Source organism: Tyto alba, unplaced genomic scaffold (genome assembly GCF_018691265.1).
Source record: "Tyto alba isolate M040663 unplaced genomic scaffold, T.alba_DEE_v4.0 Super-Scaffold_40, whole genome shotgun sequence".
NCBI classification, from domain to species: domain Eukaryota; kingdom Metazoa; phylum Chordata; class Aves; order Strigiformes; family Tytonidae; genus Tyto; species Tyto alba.
Genome location: NW_024881316.1, coordinates 35,428,784 through 35,453,909, shown reverse-complemented (window position 1 = coordinate 35,453,909; position 25,126 = coordinate 35,428,784). Strand labels below are relative to the sequence as shown.

Genomic DNA, 25,126 nt, shown 5'->3' with positions numbered 1-25,126 from the left:
GCTGGGCAAAGGACAATTTGCTCATCCATTATAACAATGCATTTCAGCAGCTGTGCCACAAAACCAGCGTTACTCCAAGATCAAGCCAAGGTTTTTGCAGAAATCAGAAGACGGAAGGGAAAAAAGGAAGAGAGGTCAAAAGAATATAGAAACCACATAAATCCCTCCATCAAGCATTTTCTTTTTGGTCTTTCTGAAGGAAGGATGGATAATTTATTATGAATGGGCATGTCTCCATTGCTAGTAACAGTGTCTGCAATATAGTGCCTGCTGTGTTCAAGTAACTGCTCTTTTGTGCTGTGGTCTGTGGTTTTGATGATGAACTTTCTGAGAGACTGTAAAGATAAAAATCACAGCTTGCCACTTGCTGAAGATTTAAAGAGCTATAATTTCTAAGCACTACTACTGAGGGATAAGCGGGCTCCTGACTCCTGCCCCTGAGTGCCATGGCAGTGCCACAGAATTTCAGTTGCTGACACCTAAACAAACCTCATGTACAGGCACACAAATTTCCTGCCCATTTCCCTGCAGGACACAATGCAAAGAGGCTCTGCAAAGCTGACCAGAGACTCTCCTTTGCTGTCAGCTTTGCAGGGAAACCACCTCAAATACGTCAGTGACGGGCAGCAGTGCAGGTGTCCAGAGAGCTCGAGGACAGCAGTGAAGGTGTAGCAGAAGGCATCAGCTTCAACTGGAACAATACAGACAATAGGTTAAAGGAGAAACAGTTTCAGGAACTTATTTTTCTCTCTGCATTTGTATACATGACATTATACTGGTAATTTTGCATAAAAACAGCAGCTGATTTTCCTGTGAGGGTGGCTACTGGTACCAAAAGAGAGAAAATTAATTCTGAGTATGGTCTTGGGGTCACTTTCCTTCCTTATTTCATGACCTGCAATCCTAGTTGGGATGTGCCTTAGTTCTAATACACAGTAATTTAAACTGGGAGCATGGGGGCTTGAGCTGTAAGGCAGTGTGCTCTGTCAGGATGGGCATACGCAATACTTTGCAGTAAAATGGGCTCTTCTCTTTTTGCAGCTCCTTTACCCCACAGGCAAGCACAGATTTGCTTTCTTCTCCCACGCTCAATTCCACACCCATTTCTAGTCCTCAACATATGCAGCTCCATTTGCAATTTCTTAATTATTTCTAGCTCTGTGAAATCCATGAGATCCACAAGACCATTTGTTCCCATTTCCTTAACACCTCTCCCGTGTATATAATTTTGTGTGAAGTGGGAGACAGTACTGCATTTCCTGAACCATTTTGCCATGAATACTCTTCTCCAACCATCTCCCCAGCTTGTGCCCATTAACACCAGAGGATGCATGTTTTGGGATGCCAACACAATGGTCCCTTTTCAGGCGCACTCCGTTGTAGCACCTGCAGCTTTGTGTCTGCCTGGGTGATGGTGGTGAGAAGCACTCAGCTGATGACAGACCAGCCCTTATCTGATTGTTGATTTAGAGTAGACGCTCTCTGGGAGGCTGCAGTGTAAGTGCCAGACTTCTGCTGCTTTTCAGGAAGCCTTTTCTTATCTCTCAGAGACTGGGTACTTTAAATGGAAAGAAGTTTTAACCTTTGCCATGACTGGTGAAAGCTTGACAGATTTTTGAATGCAGATGTTTGAAAGTGGGTAGCAGGAAACAAACATGTATCGCTGCTTTCAAAAATCTCAGATTTTAAGGCAACCCTGATTCTTAGAGATGTCTTTGTGCTTTCTGTCTGTTTGGACTGGGGTTTTCTTATGTGCTCTGCTTTTAGAAGTGTTTTGCACTTGAAACCCAGATCTCAGTGTAGGTTTTGCCTAGTCACTCTGACAGGGCTGCTGAAGTTCACCCCTGGGCTGACCAGTCCTCAGACCATGGCCTTGACATGGTGCAAACTCCTGGTCCGGGTGAGACTCAGCTGTCACAGACCACTACAAGGAGTAGGAGAGTCAGAAACAGAGAGGTTAACACGCCACTAGCATTTATAGCAGCATAAGATAAATAAGTGTTATTAAAGCATTACTCATCATGCAAAGAAAGGTTATAATGCAAAGGCAGTGTAGGCAACAGGAATTGGGGGGTGAAGCAGCTGACAGCCTTGACACTACTTGCCTACCACTTACTGCCCTCACAGACTTTCATCCCCATGGACCAAGCTGAACTTTCAAATCTATATTAAGACAGGGCAGGCTTTCAGAGACACGATCTCCAGATACAGAAGGATTGTTGACCTCCAGCAATCTGCTCTAAATAAAGTGCAGAAGGACTCAGTCCCTGGCCAGTTCCCCAGAGAGGTGCTCTGGGAGCTCCTGGGCGAACCAGAGGGAAGGGTCTGGGTTCAATTTACTGTTTATTTTTCAGTAGGTGGCAAGGCAGCACACGTGCTTGATGCTGAAGGAAAGCAGATCTGCAGTGAATACCTTTGAGCCTTATTTACCCTTGCGAAAATACATCCTCCAGTTGCTGAAGTGTCAGCCCTCCAAAATGGGAGCAAGGGGCTGCAACCAGGCAGCATTTTCTCCCGGGGCTGCTGACCTGCCGGGCATGGCAGAGTAGGGCCACCGTGGGGGAAAAAAGCTCCTGCCTCTGAAAAGCCCAAGGTCTGCTCAGCAGATGGCTTCGAAAAGTCCCACCAAAATAAAACAGAACAGGAGCCCACACCGTGGACCCTGTGCATAGGGCAGTAGTTCAATTCTTGTGCCTAAAGTGGTCCAGATCAGCTGCAGGTCAGAAAGCCGGGCAGAATCAGGCCCCGTGTGAGAGACCCTTCTCTGGGGACGGTCCACGGGACGGGGCAGTCCCAGAGCACAGACCATTCCCATCTGCTGGGACGGCTGGGAGCAGTCCTGCTGTCAGAGAACTGGGGGCATCCTTGCTGTGAAGTGCAGGGAACTCAAGGTGACCACAACCGCCGGGTAAATGGGCTCTGACCTCCAGCTGGTCTGAGCCAGCACAGCATCAGTGGGGCGAGGGCAGCCTCTGGCCCCAGCCTGCTCCTTCCCCTTTATGCTGGGTAACAGTTTTCTTGCAGTGTAAGTCTCACAGTGAGAGACATGCAAATGTTTTTAGCTTTCCAAAGAAACCAATGCTAATTAAATTGTTACCCCCCACTGGAATTTGGTAAATCCAGCACTGCCTGCAGCCCTGGAGAAATGATGGTGGGTTTTTTATTAATGACACAGTGCTTTGGCCTGGGACTGGGCAGAGATTGGCAGAAACTTGCCCTTGAGAAGCCAACGAGTCCGTCCCCCATGACAGCATCATCTGCAGCTGTAGCACTGGCAGCAGATGGCAATTTAATTGCAGCAAAGCTTTGCATTTCTAGAAGACTTCTCCCAGTGGGTCTCAAAATATAATACAAGCTTCAGGTTAAATTAACCTAAAAAAAGTTGGGGAGAGAAAGGAAATTAAGGTTACAGTTTTCAAGTGTGCCCATTTACTTTGGGTACCTAGCACAAGTGGCTCATGGGGGGAGTTTCACAGATGCTCGGCCCTTGCAGTTCAGGTGAAATCTGTAGAAATTCCTCTGAATATGAAGGTCTCAAGCCGGGAACTCAGAGCAGAGCTACCTACAATAAGTGGAAACACTGGAAAATAAAACCTGAATTTTGCATAGAGCCATCTGGGAAGTTTGTATTTGATCTAGGAATTAGCACAGTTCTCCTTGTGTCTGCTATGCTTTGACAGGCCCAGTCTTGCTATAAAATTTGGTGATAAAGAGGGTGGGTGGGTACTTTCAATGTCCCTCCTAGATATTTCTGTAATTAAATATGAACAGCAGTGACAGCATCTGCTAGCTAAGCTACGCAGCCCACACTATTTTATTAGTTATCTGGCAAAAAAATCTTTATGGGGTCAAACTGAAAAAAACACCACCATATGGAGAGCTTGGAGATGTTTTAATAATACTCTATTTTCTCCAGTATGTTTTGGGGTTTTTTTTGCTAAACATGTTACTGGCTTTCAGTGCCCACTGCAAAATGTAACTCTGAAAATCCCCCCATGGCCCAGCCTCTGGGGCTGCTGGGGGGATGCGGCAGGAAGGCAGCAATGCCCAGGGACGAGGGGGTAAGTCAGGGAAGGCACCACATCTCCAGCTGAGACAGCCCTGTCGCCTTGCTGAATACCACTGCTCTTTGCCCCAGGCTGGAGGAGCAGAACCATTCTCCACACATGGCCCAGCAGTGGCCGTTTTGGGCAATATTTGGTTGGAAGAGAAGCCCCACAGCCACCCTGGGGATCCTCCACCCTGGCTGGTGGCTCTCCCTGGAAAGCAGCAGCCTGACGTGTCTTCCCCAGAACCACCCCCCACCATCCTTCACTGGCAAGACAGCGGCCAGCCCTATGCTGATGGTGAGGAAGGGACGAGTTCCTCACCAGTAACACATGGCCCACCTGTCAGATGCTTGCAGACACTGTCACTGTCTGTAGGTTGGCAGAATCTGTCACCAAGGGTTTGTCACCACGGAGAAGAGGGGAGTGGGGAAGAGCCAGCCTTGTTAAAACACCAGTGGCACAGTACTGCCAGGTCTGACTCCTCCATCACGGCCAGACCATTCCCCTGGGGTGGACATGTTATCTCCAACCCCTCTTTCTGTACACCATCAATTTCCCACCTCCCCAGCCATCACCTCCTCCCACCTTTGCAGAGTGCAGTCTGCGGATATTGCCAGTACAGTGCTTTCAAGAGGCAGGGATGGACTGGGGAGGCTTTAATCTGCCCTTCCTAGAGCTATCCAGAACTGGGAAGGAAGCTCTCCCCAATATGAGAAAGTACTGTAGCATATACCAGCCTCTCCCCAGTAGAGATATGGGCTAAACTGGTGCAAGAATGGGCTAGAGGTAGCCACTCTTGCATTATCCATACAAAGTTGTGGCAATGCGCTGTAACAATTGTGGAGGATTTATCATTACTTTACTTTCACAGGAGTTCTAGGAAGGCAAATACTTAAGAAAATGGATAACCTGAATAGTCCAGGAGCAACCTGGGCTTCAGATCACACTGCTCGGGTCAAGGCCTCCCTTCCAAACATTCCCATTTCCAACAACACAGATTAGCCACAATTTTCTATTGAAATATCACACACTGTCACATTGCCAATGACTGGTCAAAGTGGAAAAGAAACAGGGCTTATTATGCAGGTTTTTAAGGTAATCTTTTCTTGGTGCTTAATTTGTGTAGTTACCACAAAGCTGTCTTCCTAACTATCTTTCTGTTTCAAGTCTAAGAGCACTTGTGATTAAATTCTCATACCACTATCCCCATTGTGTTATATCGGCTTCTCTCAGTGGTGCATAGTTTATTTGTTATTTTTTCTTTATTCCTTCTCTAAAAAGACAGAAGTATACAATCTCATTCAAATCCTTAGGAAAAGAAAATGTCTGTATGAAATCATATTTGTGTGGTCCTCTTGCAAAATCATGGTAAATCAGAGGAAGTGTTTTGAGGTCTAGATACTTACAAAAACAAATGCTTCTGGAAGCACTTAACTTTTTAATCATATGCTACATTTCAAAGCCTAGGGTTCATATTTTTATCTTTGCATACCTAGGGAATCTTTCTATCAAAGAGCTCTTTACTATGAATTTTTAATATTCTCAAATATATGTATTCTGTTATCCTCTCCCAAGACCACAATTTTCTCTGTACTCTACAATATACCGACATGCAAAAGCACTTCAGGAAACCTATGGAGGCAAATGGTCCTTCTTTTCTGAAGTCTGTAGCAGAAGCCCAGAGTCAGCAACTCCTAAAGGCCAATAGCAGCAGTTTCAAATGATCTGTAGCACATCTATTTCTATCAGAAATCTAATATGCATTGTATGGCGAAGAACATTGTTTATTTAACTTGTAATAAAACTTACATATTTGTTGCAGAACAGATTGTTCCATGAAGCCGTGGGATCCACGGTGTCCCTTGGCAGTTTAAGAGACTTATATGAGAAGGAAACTTAATAATCTAAAGTATACATCATACAAATGCAATAGTCAAAATGTTGTGTAGGACATCTTCACTTTTAATAAAACTGATAGCCAGAAATCCACTGATGTTTGAAGTTTTTTTAAAAAAATATATCTACCTTCTTTGTTTATATTCAGAGTTTGGTTTATACTGAATGCAGTTTAGATGTTCCTTAACACTCCAACCATCTCCTAACTATTCAGTACCTGTCTCTCCACACCCAGCCCCCATTCTGCTCTGTCTGTCAGGGATTTTCAATGTCAATAGAGTTTCCACTTATGTTTAATTAAGAAGCCAACATCTATAAATTATCTTGCTACCCATCAAGAAAACATTCACCAACACACAAATACTGTTTCTCACCATGAAACCAGTGTCCTGATAAAACAACTGGTAATCCTTTTCATCCTCCCTGCATGTTCCTCCAAAGGTGAGACTATTTTAAATCCACATTCCTATCATCAGCTAAACCAATTTATTCTATGCCTTTTACCTTCAAAAAGCAATTGTCTCTGATAACTCCTTGGGTACTTGCAGGAAATATCTGCTCCATGCTTACACACACATTCATGACTGACCATAAACACTTAGAAACCATTCAAAACATTGACATTTCCAGAAAAATCATAGATGTGTATGTCTATAAAAAGATATAGAAAATTAAGGTTATGAAATGAAATCATAAATACTAATTTCAAGACATATAACTAGGTGTTAATCGCATGAATGCGTTTTCTGAAGTAATTTAAAGCCTTGATTGTACCCTTCCCTCCCCCCCTTTTCCTGAAACTTAAGAGAATTCCCAGACCATTCAGTAGAGCTGTTCCTACTTCCACTCAAAGCTCTTTCAGAGTGAATGTATCCTCTGTCTTACCATCAGAAAAACATACTGACCCACATCCTCTCTATCAGTATTAGGCATCAAGCCCAGATCTTAAAACACAGGACCATGCAACCACTGTTAATGGACCATCAGTGCAGATTGTCTTTCATTAAGGCAGTTTCTATCTTACTAAAATAACTATGGCAAGACACTTCTGTATCTGTAATAGGGGTCTCACTGTCTCTTTTCATGCAGACCTTCAGAACTAACATTTATACTATTGTTTACATCATTTTCCCTCCATTGAACCTAAAAGGTATCTTTCAACAGTGCTGCTTTACATGGCCAGTGAGACAGTGGACAAAACAGTACAGAATCAGCTGGGTTTTCTTGTAACATCTGACATACACAAGAGAAACAAAAGAAAGTTTTCTCCAGTCAATTATATATTTTTTTAAATGTCCACAGGTAGAACTAGAACAGACAGCCTAACCATTAATGAAATACAAAATTCAATGGGAGAGTAAAAAAGTTGATGATACTCAGTTCTATCTAGGTTCACACAGCACAGCTTGTTACTTTTTTCTAGAGCTTTAAGTGTTATTTATGCAACCTTAAGGCATAAGCTCTTACCCAAGACCAAGGGGAGCCAGTGAGGGTCTCTGGCTGGTCTTCCTCCTCAGATGACATCCTGAGCCGATAATTTTCCCCCATTCTTTGCACACACTACTGAAACCACTCTTGGTTTCAGCCATATACAAAAAATACTGTCTTCAAGATTTAGCTGTTGACAACAAAGCTCCAGAGAATATAATTTCCCAGCGATCATGTTTGCTTGCTAATTTTACCTGCTGAGGTTCTTGGAAGCACAGTCAGAGCAAGAAACCTGAGCTCAGTAAACCAGAGCACACTTTCCTTGCAATTGACTCTTCAAGTATCCTAATTAAGTCATAAGGTTCAGTGAAAAATTAGAGCCTGACAAACACAAATTCACTTCCAAATAGTTGATATCCTTACTTTCATATGAGACTTTATGGTCAGAAGGTTTGCTGAGTTATAAATTCTGTGAACAGAATATAAGGAATTTTCACTGCCAACATTTTATTACCATCATTAATCACATTTTGTAAGGATTTTAATGGTTTGATTTTGTTTCCAAGACGGGTTCTTAATGTCAAAATCTAATTCTGCCTTTCTGCACGGCTGCACAACTCCACAACCATAACTGCATGCTTGTGAAGGCAGCACAGCTTTTCTGTTCTGTGCAATCACCTTTGAAAGAGAGCCATTTTCTTTTCCATTGGTCCCTTTTGGTCTTCTGTTTCTGTTTGGTTTGATACCAGAGTGTAGAATCCAGTTATTCTAGATCTCACTCTATGCAACTTCAGACAAACTTGCCCAGAAGTCTAACTTACCTGTTAGACTTCTGGTTCTGTGAGAGGCGACTGCTGAGCCCAGAGTCTTGAAATGACTTCTGGCGGCTGACAGGACCGACAGCTCTGTCTCCAAGATCAGGCCTAAGGGAGGCTTTGTGCCTGAGCTGACCACTAATTCACAGCTATGATTCTTTCAAACTCACAACCTTTAGCATGAATTTTATTATTTATTAATCCTCTGTTTATAAGGCACCCGGCTGCAGTAGCTGGTGATACAAAATTGCTATCTAAACCCCTGAACCCTTCTGACACATCTCTGACTTTGGGCAAAGGCTTACAAATCTTTCCACTGAGTTATATAATGAAAGGGCCTATTTATAGCACTTCACTGCAGGAGAGTCCTAGCGTTAGCTACAAGCTGATAGTGATTATCAAATAAATAAATGTGCCCAGATATGTTTTATATTTAACCACAAGCTATACGAAAATTCATTAAGTAGGAAAATAATTCAGTGATGGAAAAAGAAAAGTTTGAAAATACAGCATTGAGTAGAGAAATAGCTTGTTGGCAGTACGTGATCTCTCATTGCTGTGAGTGTCACTAAGCTGGGCAGCATGTAAAGATAGAGAGGACTAAAAAGTGATAGCCCTCACTGATAGTTGGCAGCCCACCAGGCATCGTCAGCTTGAGGATTAGGGTATCGCAGTCACACAGGCTGTGGCTTGACAGTGTGTTGTTTTCAATAGCAACATCATCATCATCTGTACTTGCCTCTGACATCCTCCTTATCCCAAACTACAACATCCAGGCATTTTTAAAGTCTGAAACAGTTTCCTAAAACAATTTATTCTGGGGTCTCAAGAAGAACTGTGACATCTCAGGTGAGAGGGAAGCTCACTGCTGCATGGAGTTGCCTATAAGCTTTGGAAGTATTGGGAATGAGGTGTTATTCTTGTGCATCAGCCAAAACTAACACAGCTGCCAAACTGCTGCAAATGTCTGACAGGACAGAGGAAATGTCAGTTTGCATCACAAGACAGGCATCAGGTGGACACAATGCACTCTTGGCTCACTCCAGTTACTCACTGGGCCGATGGGAGGCTGCCGGGCTGCCCTCAGCATCTCTCCTGCACTGTCACGCAATGTCATGCTGCCAGCTCGGACCTGCTCCTGCCCCTGAAACTCTGCCTCTCTGCCCACTCGTGCCCGTCCCCATTGGACATCCCATCTGATGGGTGACTTAGGATCACAGGACATTGACTTGGAAGACATCTGGAAGAGATCTAATTTTCAGAAAAACTGATACTTATTCAGACTCTGTCACATTTCACATTAGAAACTCAGAATCTGAAGTGGTCCAAAAGACAAGTCACTCTCCAGTTGAAGGATAACGCTTCCAAGAGAAAACTGCACAGCACTTAACTTACCAAGATGCTCAAGTTACTCGTTTCTGTTGTACACCAAATGTTAAGACTGTGAGCACAGAAAGCCATTTATTAGCTATCTGAAAGATCACATTTATTTTCTGGAACAATTTCGGGGAAGGAAATTCAATACAATCTTTCTCATTTCAGCTAAACAGGGAAATACCACACCTAATGAATTTCAATGGCATTCCTTCTTCTGCTGAAAGGTCTATTCACTAAACTTAAAAGATAGGAACCACTGTTTGTTGGAGTAATTTTCCACTGTCCCACCCATTTCTTCTGTTAAATTTGCTTTCAAGCTGGGATGTGTAAGCATAACAATCTATAAGAAATACGGTTTAGATCAAACAATCTATAAGAAATACGGTTTAGATCACTGTAATACGTTGAGTAATGTTTATTTATAAAACTCTTCAAGAAGTGGCTGTGCATCTTTCCCAGCACGCTGTGTGTCTGAAGCCTTTGTCACATCCTGCACCACCCAACTTCTGGACCTTTCTGCTTTCACCCAGAAGCACTAATAGGCATGAGCATTTCTTCTGTGCAAAATAGGTGAACCCAGCCAACTGCTGTTCCTAGATCAATGCATCTGATTGTCTGGTATCCTATGTCCGAGGGTGACCAACACCAAACACTTCTGATCAACATGCCCAGAAATGGAATAATAACCAGATGTAAAAAGAACTTTCTCCATCATTTTCATAAATTAGGACAGTGGTTCCCAACCTTTTCCCAAGGTTGCCATTCCCACCACCGGCTCCCCTTCCCACCTCCCCTGATGCCATGCCCGTGCAGCCAGGTCACTCTCTCTTCGCCTCCTCCCCAGTGATCCCCCACGACCCCAGCAGCTGCTTTTCCCTCACTCCCTTCGCATTTCCCCACTCTCAGGACTTCACAACTTTGGTTGAAAACACCAACTGGGGAAGGAGCAGCAAAGACACATGTGGAACTTGGGGCTGACACAAAATTCGCAGAAAATATTCTCAGGCTCACAGCTCACATAAGCTTCACAATTGTTTTGGGGGGTTCTGCTCAGCTCTTAGCCTCTGTAAGATCCTGCAGCAAGGAGTTGCATTGGATAATTATGCAGTTTACACAGAAATCTTGATGTCAGTTTTAAACATTGCCTAATGATTTCACTTCATGATGACACAGGGCAAACAGGAGCCAACTTCTTTTTATAAACAGTGTTTTTCCTTCTTTCATGAGAAGGAAAAAAACATTTGTAATCATCCCAGAATATTTAAATATAGCAATATTAACTCATGGTAACCTTTGTGTGAACTTTAATTTGCTGAACTGATAAGATTATGTCATTTTTAGTAGAATAATTGTTCAAATTCAAGATTAATTTAAGATATTTTTAAATACAATCACAACTCTACTGTACTGGGACAGCATCACTCACCTAAAATAGTTTTAACTTTCTCCAGCCTTTTCACATTACTACAGTTGCTGTGGGCAAAGCGTATGGAACTGCTCTGATCTATTTTCTTTCTGTAGAGGCTTTTGTCTCAAAAACACCTATGGCAATTTATAGCACCTAGGTAAATGAAATAGGTCTATATTAAGAAAGCAAGAATAAAATCTACCTTACCCAGCTGCTGGGTTGTAACTCTTCTGTTTTGCATCTCCTGCAGAGGTAAGATTCAAAATGCTGCATGTTCAACCCAAACATGAGCCTAACAGGGGATTTCAGACTGGTACACAGTGCTGCCAACTTGCCCCAACAGAGATGCCATCTTGTCTGGGACAGACCTATGAGTTTTATGGCTGATAAAACAACAGTATTTACAATAATAATTTAAGTTCAGATAGAAGCAAATCACACCATCACCAAAAAACTGGTTCTGTGTGTTTGCAAAAGTATGTTCTGCAGAGGTGTCACATGGTGCAGAGTTAATGCAGCTGTTACCGCAATGCTCAGTGAGCCAATAGCTGTTCTCCAAACTGTTACTGGTCCCTATAGGTAGTAACAAGTAAAAAATCACTTTTCTATCAATCCTGCTGTCTCTAAGTATAAAGAAAATTGTTTAATTGCTGTTAACAATGCCACTCAATAGTTTCTATAGCACCCCAGCACCCACTGCCAGAATTGTCCTTAGTTTGTTCAGAGTTTAAGTGCATAATCAACACATTGGTCATGTAAAAAGTGTGAAGAAATTTCCTTCTGTTTATAATACTATGTAAAACTAAATCTAAAATTTCAATTTTCTTGAGGATTTTCATCAAAACCACATTTACATATGAAGCAGCTTTATGAAGCTGCTTTCTTAAAAGCATGGCAGTTGATTTCAAATGTCTTTTTCTCACTGAGCAGGAGTCTTGCTGTTATATCTGCTGCCCCAGCATTCTCTTACTGAGTATGTCAGCAACGGGCAATGACAGCAATTGGACTATTACATCAAATCTCCCAGATTTGTGTCCTCCACAATCATCAGTGGTTATTTGCGGGCTGTCAAAACAGGACTGGAAATGTTATAAAAGCATTTGCAAATGACCAGAACTACTGAGTATTTCTTCAAGTGAAAACAGTAGTAGCGGTAAGGGGTAGAAGACAGTCAACAAGCAGAGGACGTCTGGGACTAGTTCAACTTTTCCTCAAAGACCTGTGTCTGTAAGGAAGCAGGAAAAAGGAAAGGGTATAGATTTTATTTCACAGTGACGTAGCCACTGTATTTCAGTGACAGCTGATGAAATACCGAGGCTAGTTGCTGCGGGGTGGGGATGATGTGTGAGCAGAGGCCTCTGGCGGGAGCACGGCGAGGCAGAGTGGCGGATTGTGCGTGCGGCGGGGAAAGGCTGTGGTGTGGGGGTGGGGGTGGGTGGGTGCCTGCCAGCCAGCGGGACCGTGCTCGCTGCCGAGTGGCGCGTGGTCGAGCTTTAAGACAATTGCAGCGCGTTACCGCTGAGAAACAGCTCTGGCACCATCACTCCTGGCACCGTGGCAGTGGCTGGGGCGCAGACCCCAGGCAGGAGCGATCCCCTGCCCAGCCCCTGCAGCCCGCAGCCGAGGGCTGGGCCCTGCCGAGCTGGGTGCTCAAGCCAGCCACCTGAATTCCCCCCGCCGTGGAAATCCTGATTCCTTCGCAATGCACGCAGCCCCTGCCCGGGGTCCTTGTGCCCAGTGAATCCTAACGCAGCCAGGAGCCCTACTTGCCTCTCAGCTTCTTCCGTGATGCTGCCTCCATTCCTAGCCCCTACTTCCCTTACTCTCCATTTTCTACCCTGCAAATCTCTCCCCTGACCCTTCCTTTGGGTTGTTTGTCTATTACTTGTATCTGTTTATTTTTGTGTGAGTGACACATTTCATCACAGTGTCACAGATACAACCTTTGAAAAGCAGCTGCCCTCTTGAGCAATATTTAGCAACTGCTTTTAGATGCAGCGTGGGAGCTGAGATCTGTACATTCCCTATCACCACAACAGGAGGCACTTGCTAGGTGAGGAAGAAATCCCTTACATCCTCTAGTGTTCAAATCATCACTAATGCCCAGATGATTAGATACCAAACATTAGTGCTTAAGTGCTTGTGAAGAGTGGTTTGATAGTAGAGAGAGGATGGTAAGAAGGAGAATAATGTCACCTTTCCAGTAACCTTCTCTATATTTGGCTACTGTCTTTTGCAGAAGCTGAATCATAAAATACTTCTACTCTGACACACAATACAGAACATACTAACAATACTATCTGCAGGTGACAATAGTGGATGACTAAACCAGCAAGCATGGAAGGCACTAGAGAAGAAGTTAGAGGCTGTAAAAAGTCTGTAAAAGCATGCAGGCAATGCCTTTTATTTTGTTTGCTACTACATTATCAAGTCAATTCATGTGATGGAGAGCTCTCTCTTCTTGTCAAGTCCAAAGTCAGAAAGGAAATACTTAAAAGATTTGTGTATGTAATGGGCATGGGCCATGTTTTCTCACAAAGGTCACTGGGACTGAAAGCCAGTAATTGCCTCCCATGAAAGGCAAGAAAAGAGAAGGGTGGACCTGGGCCCTGGGTTCTCAGCCCTACACATGCACCTGTGGTAAACAACTGCAGCACAGAGGTGTTGCAGCACAGGATGCCAGTCCCACCCAAACAAATTTGCTTTTATTTATCATTCTTATTTATCTGCGTCACTGTATCACCTCAGAGTCCCAGTTGGACACAAACCCTAAGTTGTCCCTCTCCCTGAAAGCTTGTACTCTAAGGGACCTTACCTTGTAAACAAGGTCAAGGATGAAGAAACTTTTGGATGGAGCTCTGGAGAGTGGCTCTTCCTGACTCATTCACCATTACTTGTTTGGCATCCTGTGAAGAAAATGCCATATTTTTTTACCATGTCGGATGCATAGCTGGTTGTATGATTGGAAGTAACTGCATTTTGGTCACACAGTAAGTGCATGTCCTGTCTTACAACAGGATGTGCTCCATCAGACAATGCGCTGTTCAAGATTGTTTCATCATATACAATTTTTTATGTGTATATTGTATGATGCAGAATGATTGCTCTTGGTCACATGATAGACGTATGTCTGGTGAGACCAGGTCCTGAGATGACTGTCCTATAGACAAAATACACTAGGTAAGTCAGTCGTGGAGCAAAAGGTTAACAGTGAAGCAACACTATGGAGTATGATGGTTTCAGCTCCCTAGCAGCTGCATTTTGTCAAAGTTTTGAAGACTTCGTGGCAAATAAGAATGTTAAGAAAGGATGTGATTTATTTTTATTTATTTATTAGTATATGCTTTAGGCCTTTTTTTCAGTTTCTTGGAGAAAATGGATGTCTAAAGACTTGCAAAGCAAATCTCAGATCCAAAACACATGAAAAGTTAACAGACACTTGATATAAGTTGTTACAGGAAAGGAAATTTCAGCCTGTCATTTCTAGTTCTGAGTTCTTCTATAAACTCTTATACCTTTGAGGCTGAGTTATGTTAGGCCAGTAAGCAGTACGATACTTTCTCTTGATCAGTTCAGGGCATTCCTTAATGCTTTCATCCCTTAATCTACTAACTCTTTTCACCCAACTCTTTTTTCTTCCCCCCCTACAAAAGTGTACTTGATGGTGCTGTACATCACAAGACATGTCCATGCAGCATGAACTTTATTTATAAAGGATGAATTAGACATGAATGTCACACTTTAAAAAAGTTTAAATTAACTAATCAACTGGTGAAAACTGAACAGGTAATACTATTTACATAGAGCAATGCTCACCTTCCTTCCCAAAACTTAAAGTGAATTCTCACTCTGAAACAAGGAAAATGAAATAGAGAAACACACTGATTTCTAGCAGTTACTTTGTAAATAGCAATTTCAGTCTCTCAAACTTACAGAACTTATCTTTTCCCTGTAAATGAACCTAAATTAGCTCTTTGGTGTAGTCATACCAATGTCTGCATTTCAAGGCCAGTACTATAATGGACTCAGCCCTGTAATGGCATTTCATTAGTATAAAATCAATGATCCTCCCATTAGTGTATCCAGCAAGAAAGGACTGCCCAAATATTAGAGGTCTTCTGACAGTGTCCCGGATCATTCTTCCTGCACCTGGACTGAGTGAAGTTAACACTGATTCTATAAAGACAAACAAGAAGTTTGAAACTCAGAGGTTTTTTCCAAAAACCAGACAAAGACCATGGTCATTGACTTCACATTTAGAGCGTACAAAATACTGTGATGCCTAGTGCCATTTCAGAACATGTTTTCAGATTTCCACCTGAATTCCTCAGAGTCGTAGTCTCCATTTCTCACGCTTTTGAAGCACCGTGGCAAGAAAATATCCCCAGAAAGTGTATTGGGAGTGTTTCAGTCCTGTGCGCACTGGGCCCAGCTTGAAGTCTGCAGCCAACGCAACATTTTAATCAGAAACCAGAAAACATCACTGTTCTAGATGTAAGTCACTTGCAGGTCAGTCTCATCATTTGATCTCTGCAGTTACTCAAGGTAATTTCAGTTTCAGGTTTAAATGTTCAGATTTAATTTTAAAATCTACTTTATTGACTCTCTTCCTTATGCTAATAAATCCAGACATATAATTATGCTTCTATCCCAAGAGTCCTGTATGGTAAAACTATCCAATGTGGCACCTGTTCCAAAAATTAAGGCTCCAACTGAGTTCCCACTATTAAAGACATATACTTTACAAATCTGCATATAAAAAGCCTACCTGGATGAATCAGTAGCAGTATACTACAAAACTGTAACAATTCCTGCTGCCTTGTGCCAACTGTTAGATAAATAAAATTTGTAAAATAAAATCTGCTCCTAAATTTACATTTTCTATTTCTGGAATGTACCAGAAGTTTTCTAAAACTTTTGCTTATGAACTTGCATGTGGTCTTTTTTTTGTCACAGAAGTGCACTCATTGACCTCCCTTCTGATCCAAAATTATTTCTGCCATGCGGAGTAGTAAGTTTCTGCACCTTTCCCAGGGATTATGAATGACGTACACCAGACAATAGAATTATAAAAGTCACTTCAGAGTTTGGAAATATGAGCATAAATTGTCTGATTAGATATCATTCTAATAATTAAAAACAGTTCTGTTTCTGTAGAGCCTCTCAAAAGTCATTTCATGAGATGGTGGCAATTAGTCTCTTGTATCATTGAGGAAATGTGTCTCTTTTCAATTAAATATGTCGTCCAGTCAGGAAGAAAAGTGGTCTGTCCTCTTTTGCATTGGCAGTCTGGAATTCATCCCGCAGTCGGAACTGCCATTCGTCTTCCAGCTCTAGCCGGACAACAGTCTGGCGAAGGGAATTGCGATCTTGGCAAATCACACACAGTGTGGCACCTAAACAAACAGTTAAGTAGAAGCACATGTGAGTATCCCCACCACCCCTTCACATGTAGAACTCCACCACTTTCACAACAGGAGAAATAAATGGGCTTGGGAGAAAATTAGGACACTCACGTAGGATTGAGGAGAGCTATGTTCAGCTCCCTGTTTATCAGGGTCTTCTTGTGTAACTTGAGGTATCTCGTATTCATCTAGTAAACTGGACTAACAGTACATTCCCTACTCTTTAGGGTAAGGAAGGGTAAAGCTGTCAGGTCTAAGGAGGTGGTGATGGGTCCTGACAGAAAACAAGATAAAGCCCTACATTCATTACTGTTCTAGCCCTACTGATCATTACCTCGTTGAGTGAAAACCTCACTCAGCGAAACACTTATACCACAAGTCAATTGCCATGATGGCTAAGCCCTTTGTGCTTTGCTGACCAGAAATGGTCTGAACATGTCCTTGAAACTAACAACAAACTTCAGCGCTTTTCAGGTTTCTAAACTAATGTGCTGGCAAAGAAGAGTCTGGTCTGTATGGCTATGGACACAGACGAATCCAGAATGCCAAAGGAATATCATATTTTAGTAAACAATGCTGACACCATTTTAACTTGCTTGCATAATTTCCTGGCTTCTGAGAAAAGTGCTTAATTAAGAGGAAATAATTACCTTACCAGCATTCAATAATCTGAATGAGAAATGGTGAGGTAAGTAGAAATGCCCAAGACAAAAGAAAGCTGGGAATATAATAAAAAGAAACAAGAGAGACAGTCGTGTGGTGTTTAATGCTCATGTGGAGGGCTAGAAAATCAAGTGGACTGCCAAAGGAATTGGAGAAGTCTCGAATCAAATACACTTTGTGCTTTACACTATAAAAATTGTCTGGTTTATGCAAAATGAAATTGATTGACAGCCTCTGGTCACCCAAAAAATGCAGTAAAAAAGCACTGCTTTCATTTGCAGTTGCTCTGATAGCCTTGTTAGGGAAATTACAGGCTGATTAAAATGTGGCCACTGCTCCAGAATGAGCATAGACACTGTGGCTTCAGTGGTGTTCACAGGTAAAAGCGCTGTATACCCCAGTTTGCACTTTGCTACACATACCTACATGAAACTGTATTAACTGCAACAAAGAACACAGCAGTTCGTAACAACTCTGCCTGTTTCGAGAAGGCATTTGCCATGGTGTTCTTCCTCCAGTGACAGTTACAGCTGTGAGTGAAACAAATCCCCAGAGCGCTAAATGCCTAAAACAGCAGCAGAACAATCCAAAAGCAACTTGCAATGTGACTGCCTGCAATACAAATGGAGGTTACTTGTCTCCAATGCCATCCACCATCATAAGGACTACATGGAGAAACTGGCTGTTAGGAGTAAATTTTAAATGAGCCAGCTTCTATTTCCAAGGATAGTAAATAAATTTTGATGGAGGCTTGTCCATCACCCATTTTCTATTGAAAATTAGAAAACCTGCAAGAACACAATAAGTAAATGCTTCATATACAAATATTAAATACTCAGTTTCAAACATAAAGAGTTCTGCATAATGATGAAGATCCACCGTTCCTCCCCACCTAGAAATCTGCAGAACTTATAGCAGTTATATACTGGTTTACTGCATTAAAGATCCAGCATGATCAAGCATCAAAGATGGGTGGGACATATAAAGACAAATATGAATACATGCATTTACATATATATGCATGCATATTTTCATATAAAATAAATTTTCCCCAGGTTCCCAGAGACCAGGTCATATAATTTTCTGTAATAAAATTATTGCAGCTCACCTTTAAGAAAATGAAACTTCTTCAAAAAGCTAGCTACAACAAAGGAGTCACAGAGGTATAGCAGGAGACCACTGAATGTCAAACTGGAGGAACTGATATTCAGAGAATGAGGCCGAGAACTCACGTAGCAAACTGCAATCTGATTGGGAGAGGGGGGAAAAAATGAACATTTTTCAAGCTTCTATTTAAAGCTAAGGCTTAATACCAAGCTTTCAGTAGTTGTGCCTGATTCAACTTCAGACTTGCTTTGCAACTCCAAATACTGTGATCTTTATAGTTCCTTCCTAAACATCCCCCTACTTATTAAAAATCTACATAAAAGCACTATTCATAACTATATGTTAGTTGTTACTACTCGTTACTATTATTAGCATGTTTTAGATACCATAGGGTTTGAAAGCTGCAGTAACAATAGCTCCCCACAACCATAATGCTGTGACCTGCCCAGCACAGTTTATCTACACGTGAGTAAATATAGTAACTATGCAGTTGGACATGAAAAGAACACTTTAGAAATTACTAATTTCATTTACATTACAATAGGAATACTCAAGTCAGTAGTCCTGGGCATATGCATAAATGCATGAGGTTTCCTCTTGTCTAGTTTTTTTTTTTTTTTATGGCTACTCTCCAAATCCACTAGGAACCAGGAGTATTTATATCACTCTTTCATGATTTATAAATTTAAATTAAGGAATATTCCACATAAGGCTTTGTTTACAAAGTACCATTGTACTACTGAGTTGGGGCAGACCGTCATCTGGCATAAATCAGCATGGTTCAGTGGAGGAAGGTTGACACACAGCAACTAAGACTCTGACCCAGGATGCCTATATTTATCCATATTCCTTCAATCCTATTGTATCATATTCCAGCTCAGGTAGCAATTCCAGAACCAAATTGAACTCATTTCATGTGCTTAAATGGGTTAGAGTTGAAATAATGAAATGGATGAAGACAGTAACAGTACAGTGCCCTTCCACACAGTTCAGTTTTCCAAACATGGTGGAAACATAGACCTGTAAGAGCTCAGTCAGAAAGGAAATTAAAAGATACACTTCAAAATGTTCTGGGAGCAGCATATATGGGAAGGTCATTACACAGCTGTTTTGGTAAAGAAGTTTAGTAAATCCGGCAAGACTGAATTTCATTTAGTATTCAGGTCAGGTGAAAAGGTAAGAACAGTTTCTCTCTCCTGAACACCACCACCTTAGTATCACACTACTATCCAACCTACATTTGAGTTTAAGTATGACCTTGGCTTCAGATCCAAACTCATCAGAGAAAGGCAACAGCTCCTGAGATCTAATGTCAGCTTCCCCCATTCTGTTTTCTTGGTATTTGTTTCTCTGCCTCAGCTTATCAGTCAAAAGTGAACTAAAATATTTGTATTTTGAAGTGCTTTCTAAGGGCTAGCTAGTATTTGTAAAACTCTCTTGTGGAAGAAATTTGATGTAGGAAGGGCCAAATTATAGCAGCTGAGAAAACACTTCTTAAAGACAAATGTGCTCTGTGTTAATACAGAATCTAATATAATTCACAGGCTGTATTAGTATATAGGAGAGTTCTCCACGTACTTTATTTGAAGCCTCTAATAATATGTCTATGGGACCAAGAATTTTATTTTAATATTATAGGGATCTAATATCTGATTTTTCAAAGGCTATTTAACTAATATTAAGGAATGTATCAATAAACTCATCCAAAACATAGTCTGTACATTTCTAGAGCTGGTTGAAGATTATTTTGTTCAGTACCTGTGGTCCTAAGTTAAGGTAACAGTCCACAGATAGCACTGGATTGCTATAATTCTTCAGTGAGAGAGGGAAGAAGCGATGGCTGTGATACTGGAGGTATTTTTCAAGGAGCAGTTGAGCAGGTGCTGCCAAGAAGGTATGCTTGCTGTCAGGAGCACAAATGTACTGGGCAGGGGAGATTGAAACTGGAGTGTCAGATACCTATGAGGAAAAAATACTTCTGGTACAGATCAATCCTGAACAAGAAAGTTATACTTATCTGAACTTTGGTTTGTCTAAAATATATCTCTATCCTACAAATTTAAGATTTATATAAAAGCAAAGTCATTCAACCAAAAATATCTGCTATCAAAAAGGTTTCAGCCTCACAGAATTATATTTGTATTTATAGAGTCTTTAAAGTTTCTTCTTTGAACCCAAAGTACTCCTACATAGGAACTCATATGAAGATGAGCAATTCAATAGCTATAGATAAAAAAAAGGTGAATTTGCACCAAGAATACTGTGGATTTCAGAAATAAAAAAACCCACAAAACACAAGGCAGACATACCTCATTACTAGCAACCGGTGATGCACCAAGATACCTCACCTCTCCGGGTTACAGGGTACAAAAAAGGAAAACAGAGTTTTAACAACAATGAAGCAGAGATCTCAGTTCCCACCTTAGACTTAATGTGGAAGGATCGCTGTCCTCCTACTGCAATTTGCTTTTTCATGGCACTGAAGTGATTGAACCGACAGATGAGAAGGCCAGCACTGTGGACACGCAAGTTGAAGTCAACATCATCACATGTAAATCTGTAAAGAATAAAAGCATAGCAGGTCAGAGGAATATTTCTCATCACATACTAACAAATGCAAGGACTCAGGGTCTTTGATCAGCGCTGTAGAAAGGACAGGCATCAAATATACTGACCCTCCACCAGAACCTATCAGCTAGAGAAAGAGGCTTCAGCTTTGTAATAATAAACTGGGTTAGAATAAGTTCAAGACCAGAACAAGGAAAGGAACCACATAGGGAGGGAAAGGACCAGAGACACGGAGGAAAGTGGAAGGAGAAAGGTAGTAAATTGGCAGGGAAAAGACCTAGGAATTAAATTTTTTTTTTGCCTTTTATTACAATAATGCAGTCGTAGAAAATAGCTACATAGAAAACACATACAATACTATACATGTTACTACCCCAAATAAGGTCAAAGAAATTATTTCCTTTGACTTCCACAGAAATGGATGAGGCCCTACATTTGATTTGTCAAATGCAGAGGTCTCTGACTACTCGCTTTTCCCTTAGAATATGAATATCCATTAAATTTTTCAATGTTCCTCTACAGAAATAATGTCATTTTACATTAGAGACAAAAACTATTTGAAGACAAGGAGTCTTTTCTGAATACAACAGAACTGCTGAGACATAGGAATAAACTAAGCAGAATGAGGCCAAACACCCCTGAGCTAAATTTGACCCATTTTGAAAGTAAGATGGAACAGAATAAAAGCTAAACTTCTAAAGCTGACTAAATACAAATACTCTGGCCTTCGGAAAATTCATTCTCAATTCTCCATTTTGAATGTATACATTACACAGCAAACAGGATGATGTGCAGAACCATTGAATTAATATCCAGGGTTTGGCTTTAAGAGAGCTGAGAAACTACTGCAACAGTCAACATCAGTGAGAAACATGGCACTTAATTACAGGTTTTTAAAATTTTGTCTTTGATCTTAGTAATATTTACATGGATATTTGGTAGCCCTGACTGTCAGTGTCTCTGTGTTTTAAAATGTACCTTTTTCCTTGCCAGCGCAGGCTTGGAATGTCATGCAGTACTTCAGGCTCAACTGCACCCACACAGAGGATTACCGCGAGCCACGCAGGGTTTACAGACACAGGCAGGAAATGGGTGGTGTGATCCGGCATTCCTGACATTGTAACATTGCTGCCTGTGTTCCTATCACTTTGCTTTATTGTTGTTCTCTTCATTAGCCCTTCATAATGCTTCATAAGGTAATACAGTTAGACAGCCTGGAAGCACAGTTCTGTACTAGGAGATGCACGGGAGCAAACTTAAAACGCTCTTTTAAAGTGTAAGGCTGGTGATGACAGAAATTTAAGGCATATGTTTATCCACAGAATAATGAAAGTAAAATTGCTTCCCTTCAGTTATAAGTAAACTTGGACTTCAGAAGACATCTTCCTGAGTTGGGAGAGTTCTCCTGAGAAGTACAGTGCCTGATGTTCGGATATCCAAGTCTAGGAGTGTAAAGCCATTTTAGATTATCTGGGGTATCCCACTCAGTTTACTGAAAAACATATGTAGATTTCATGTCATACCTGTCAGCCCCATATGGACTTCTTGCATATTCTGAGGTGCCTAAAGACCGGCTTTAGACAAGTGAGTCCCACCTCTAGTGATGTTTACTTCATTCTGTTGTAATAAATGCTTGTCCCTCAGAAATGGGACCGAACCCACAGTTTATTTCACATAGATCAGTGAAATTCTGTGAGATGATGCACCTAGTGAATACAGTTCTGGTAACTGTGGTAATACTGTGTATTATAAACTGATATATCTTACGTGGCACAATAGATGAAGAAGTGGGATTTCAGAGAGAGCTGGATGTGCAAAACAACCATCCATGTTAACGAGGTTTATTTATTCCTTTCTTCTGATTGTCCTGAGGAGCACACATGCAGTATGCTCCAGTGTTGTGCTACTCAGGGTAAAAAGCCCAGCCATATCTCAATTCCATGTCACAACAAGACTTGGTTATGCACCATTCACCCATAAACCCGTTTCCTTTGAAAGGGAGTGCAGGTGAGCGGGCAGGAGGGGAATTACAGGGTTTGCCAAAAGGCCACTTGGACTAGACAACTGGGGGACCAGTGCTGCAGGGCACACTGCTGAGTGTGTCCCCTGTAATTGAAATATGACTGTTTATTTGGAACTATGGAAAATAATGTATTTTTAGAACCGCTCGCAATTTGGGAAGGATTTGCACCATCAGTAAAAAAACCAAAATCTGTCTTTGTCCCATTAACAACTTTCCCCCCCCCCAAAAAAAAAAAAAAAACAAGAACCTTTGTAAAACTTTCTTTATTTGGTTCATTATTTCTGTTGAAAGATGTTACCGATCCACTTACCTGTTCTGATTGTACTGTACATTCTGTGTCAGATCAACATTCAGCATAATGAAATCATGCACATGGCAGCATGAGAATGGTTCCTTGATCTCAGCCCTGTTTGTTTTACTGGACCATTTCCTCATACCAATTAAGGCATAGTGAGTGACATTGGGAGTTGCTTCAATATGTTGCAGAATTTGCTTCAAGGAAACATTTCTTTCAGTCCATGCATAGTCACTACAATAATTACAAAAATGTGTTAAAGTATATGGAGAATATTCAGAATCTCATTCAGCTGAAGAGCAATACTTAACAGTTGAAAGTAGTTATGAATATCAGGTAGATAACTTCAGTGTTGTATGTACTGTAACTTTGTCTCTCACTCTAATAAAAATTTAACTAGTGTTTATGTGGTGGGGACTGTTATGACAGATCTGAAACTTAGTCTGGATCTTTCAAAATATTCACTCAAATATGTAAACTTTTAAAGTTACCTGGATAATGTTACAAATGACCATGGGAGGGTTGCTGACTTTGTGCCATAACTTAAGTGCAAAGTATAAGATCCTCCTAGCCCACCCCTAGAGTCCATAAATCTCAGTTTTCATTGAGTTTAGTTCTCTTTGAAGGTTTGCTGTAAATCCTGTATAGCACCATTCTGGGAATAGATAAAAATATCTAGTACAAACAATGTCATAAAGTAATGAAAACAAAAAATACTTGTTTGGGGATTTGGGGAGCTAATAAAGGAGCCATAGAGACTGGGACTGTGGCACAACTTGCACAGAAATGTCTTTTAGCTTCCTTAGAAAAATCCTGTTAAAAATGTACATTGAACGCCCATGCTTGCCCAGTGTATCAGGGATTGTTTACAGAGTGTGAAATCTGCAGTCCAAGTTCCAGTTGGAACCAGAGTCAAGCTATACAGCAAAGGCTGCAGGGCACTTAAATCCTCACGAGACAGGAATGAAACCCAGACACTAAACTATGTGCTATGCAAAGGCAGATATCTGGGGAAGGTACTTCTCTCATTAGGAAAATATTATTCTCAGTTTGTACAGGGTAAAAGTTGTAGCATATGAAACGTAATTTTAAATCTGATATGCGGTGAAGGACTAAAAGAGATCAGCTGAATAAAACATATATTACTCTATTTACCTTTTTCTGTCTCCTGAACAATCAACTTCTACAGCATTCCACATAACACAGGAGTCATCTGAAATTACAATGAAAGGCCAAATATCCTGGGGTTTTATCCCCAGCTCCTCCTGCCGATTTCGTTCAAGCTCCAAGTTATGATAAGACAACTCTTTTATCAGGAAGTGCGCAGCACCTGAAAGCAATGACATAAACCATCAGATTAAAAGTAGGGGCAGAAATTGTTTGCTTTTAACTTGGAAGCCCTTTGAAGTGAATATTTCTGCAAACCAAGGTATGAATCACTCTGAAGATTTTAACATCCTAACACTCCCCAGAGCCAAATTACTATGTCACTTGCCAAGCACGTGACTTATCGGACCTCACCGGGAAGCACACAAAATGAAGCCTGACTTCTGTGGTAAAGATTTGCTAGGGTCTTAAGTGTTTAGTGGCTGATTCTTTTAACCTCACAGGTATTTGGCTCCACTAGCATCTCTTAGTGCAAATATCTAGAGATATTAATTGACCAACTGAATAACATGGGAACAATTTCCCCTGACAATCTACTTTGAATGTTTGTCACTACTGCTGTCTGTAAGATATACCACCAGTAAAAGCAAGCTGCTGAATATTTCACAGATATTATATTAGCAGAACCTACCTAAGAGATGTATCTAATCAGTGCATCACTGCCTATGCAAATAGTACATAATTTATTTCCATGATGAAACAGAATAGGCAACTCCTTCTGAATTAACACCCTCGGCTCCCTTTAAAACCAACAGAGTAAGTATTTCTAGGGTACAATTAATCTAACTTGTTTTGGGTGACCTGGATTAAGTGAATTGCATCTTCGACTGTGACACATTGTCTTCAAAGAGAATCCAGATCACCAGATCAGATACACTAGCTACAAGGTGTGTGTCTACATTTCACTGTCAAGTAACAACACCCC

General features: G+C 41.2%; 1 protein-coding gene across 1 annotated transcript in view; it reads right to left on the bottom strand.

Moving 5' to 3' along the window:
- Nucleotides 1-14,288: 14,288 nt before the first annotated feature.
- GREB1 (growth regulating estrogen receptor binding 1) overlaps nucleotides 14,289-25,126 on the bottom strand; it is a 103,044-nt gene continuing 92,206 nt past the window's right edge. Inside the window, exons 28-33 of the mRNA XM_033004570.2 lie at nucleotides 24,190-24,364; nucleotides 23,050-23,268; nucleotides 20,570-20,705; nucleotides 19,907-20,107; nucleotides 18,150-18,288; nucleotides 14,289-16,369 (exon numbers count right to left, since the gene is read on the bottom strand). Coding sequence (XP_032860461.1) covers nucleotides 16,206-16,369; nucleotides 18,150-18,288; nucleotides 19,907-20,107; nucleotides 20,570-20,705; nucleotides 23,050-23,268; nucleotides 24,190-24,364 — 1,034 coding nt within the window. The 3' untranslated portion in view covers nucleotides 14,289-16,205. The remainder of the gene's footprint in view (nucleotides 16,370-18,149; nucleotides 18,289-19,906; nucleotides 20,108-20,569; nucleotides 20,706-23,049; nucleotides 23,269-24,189; nucleotides 24,365-25,126) is intronic.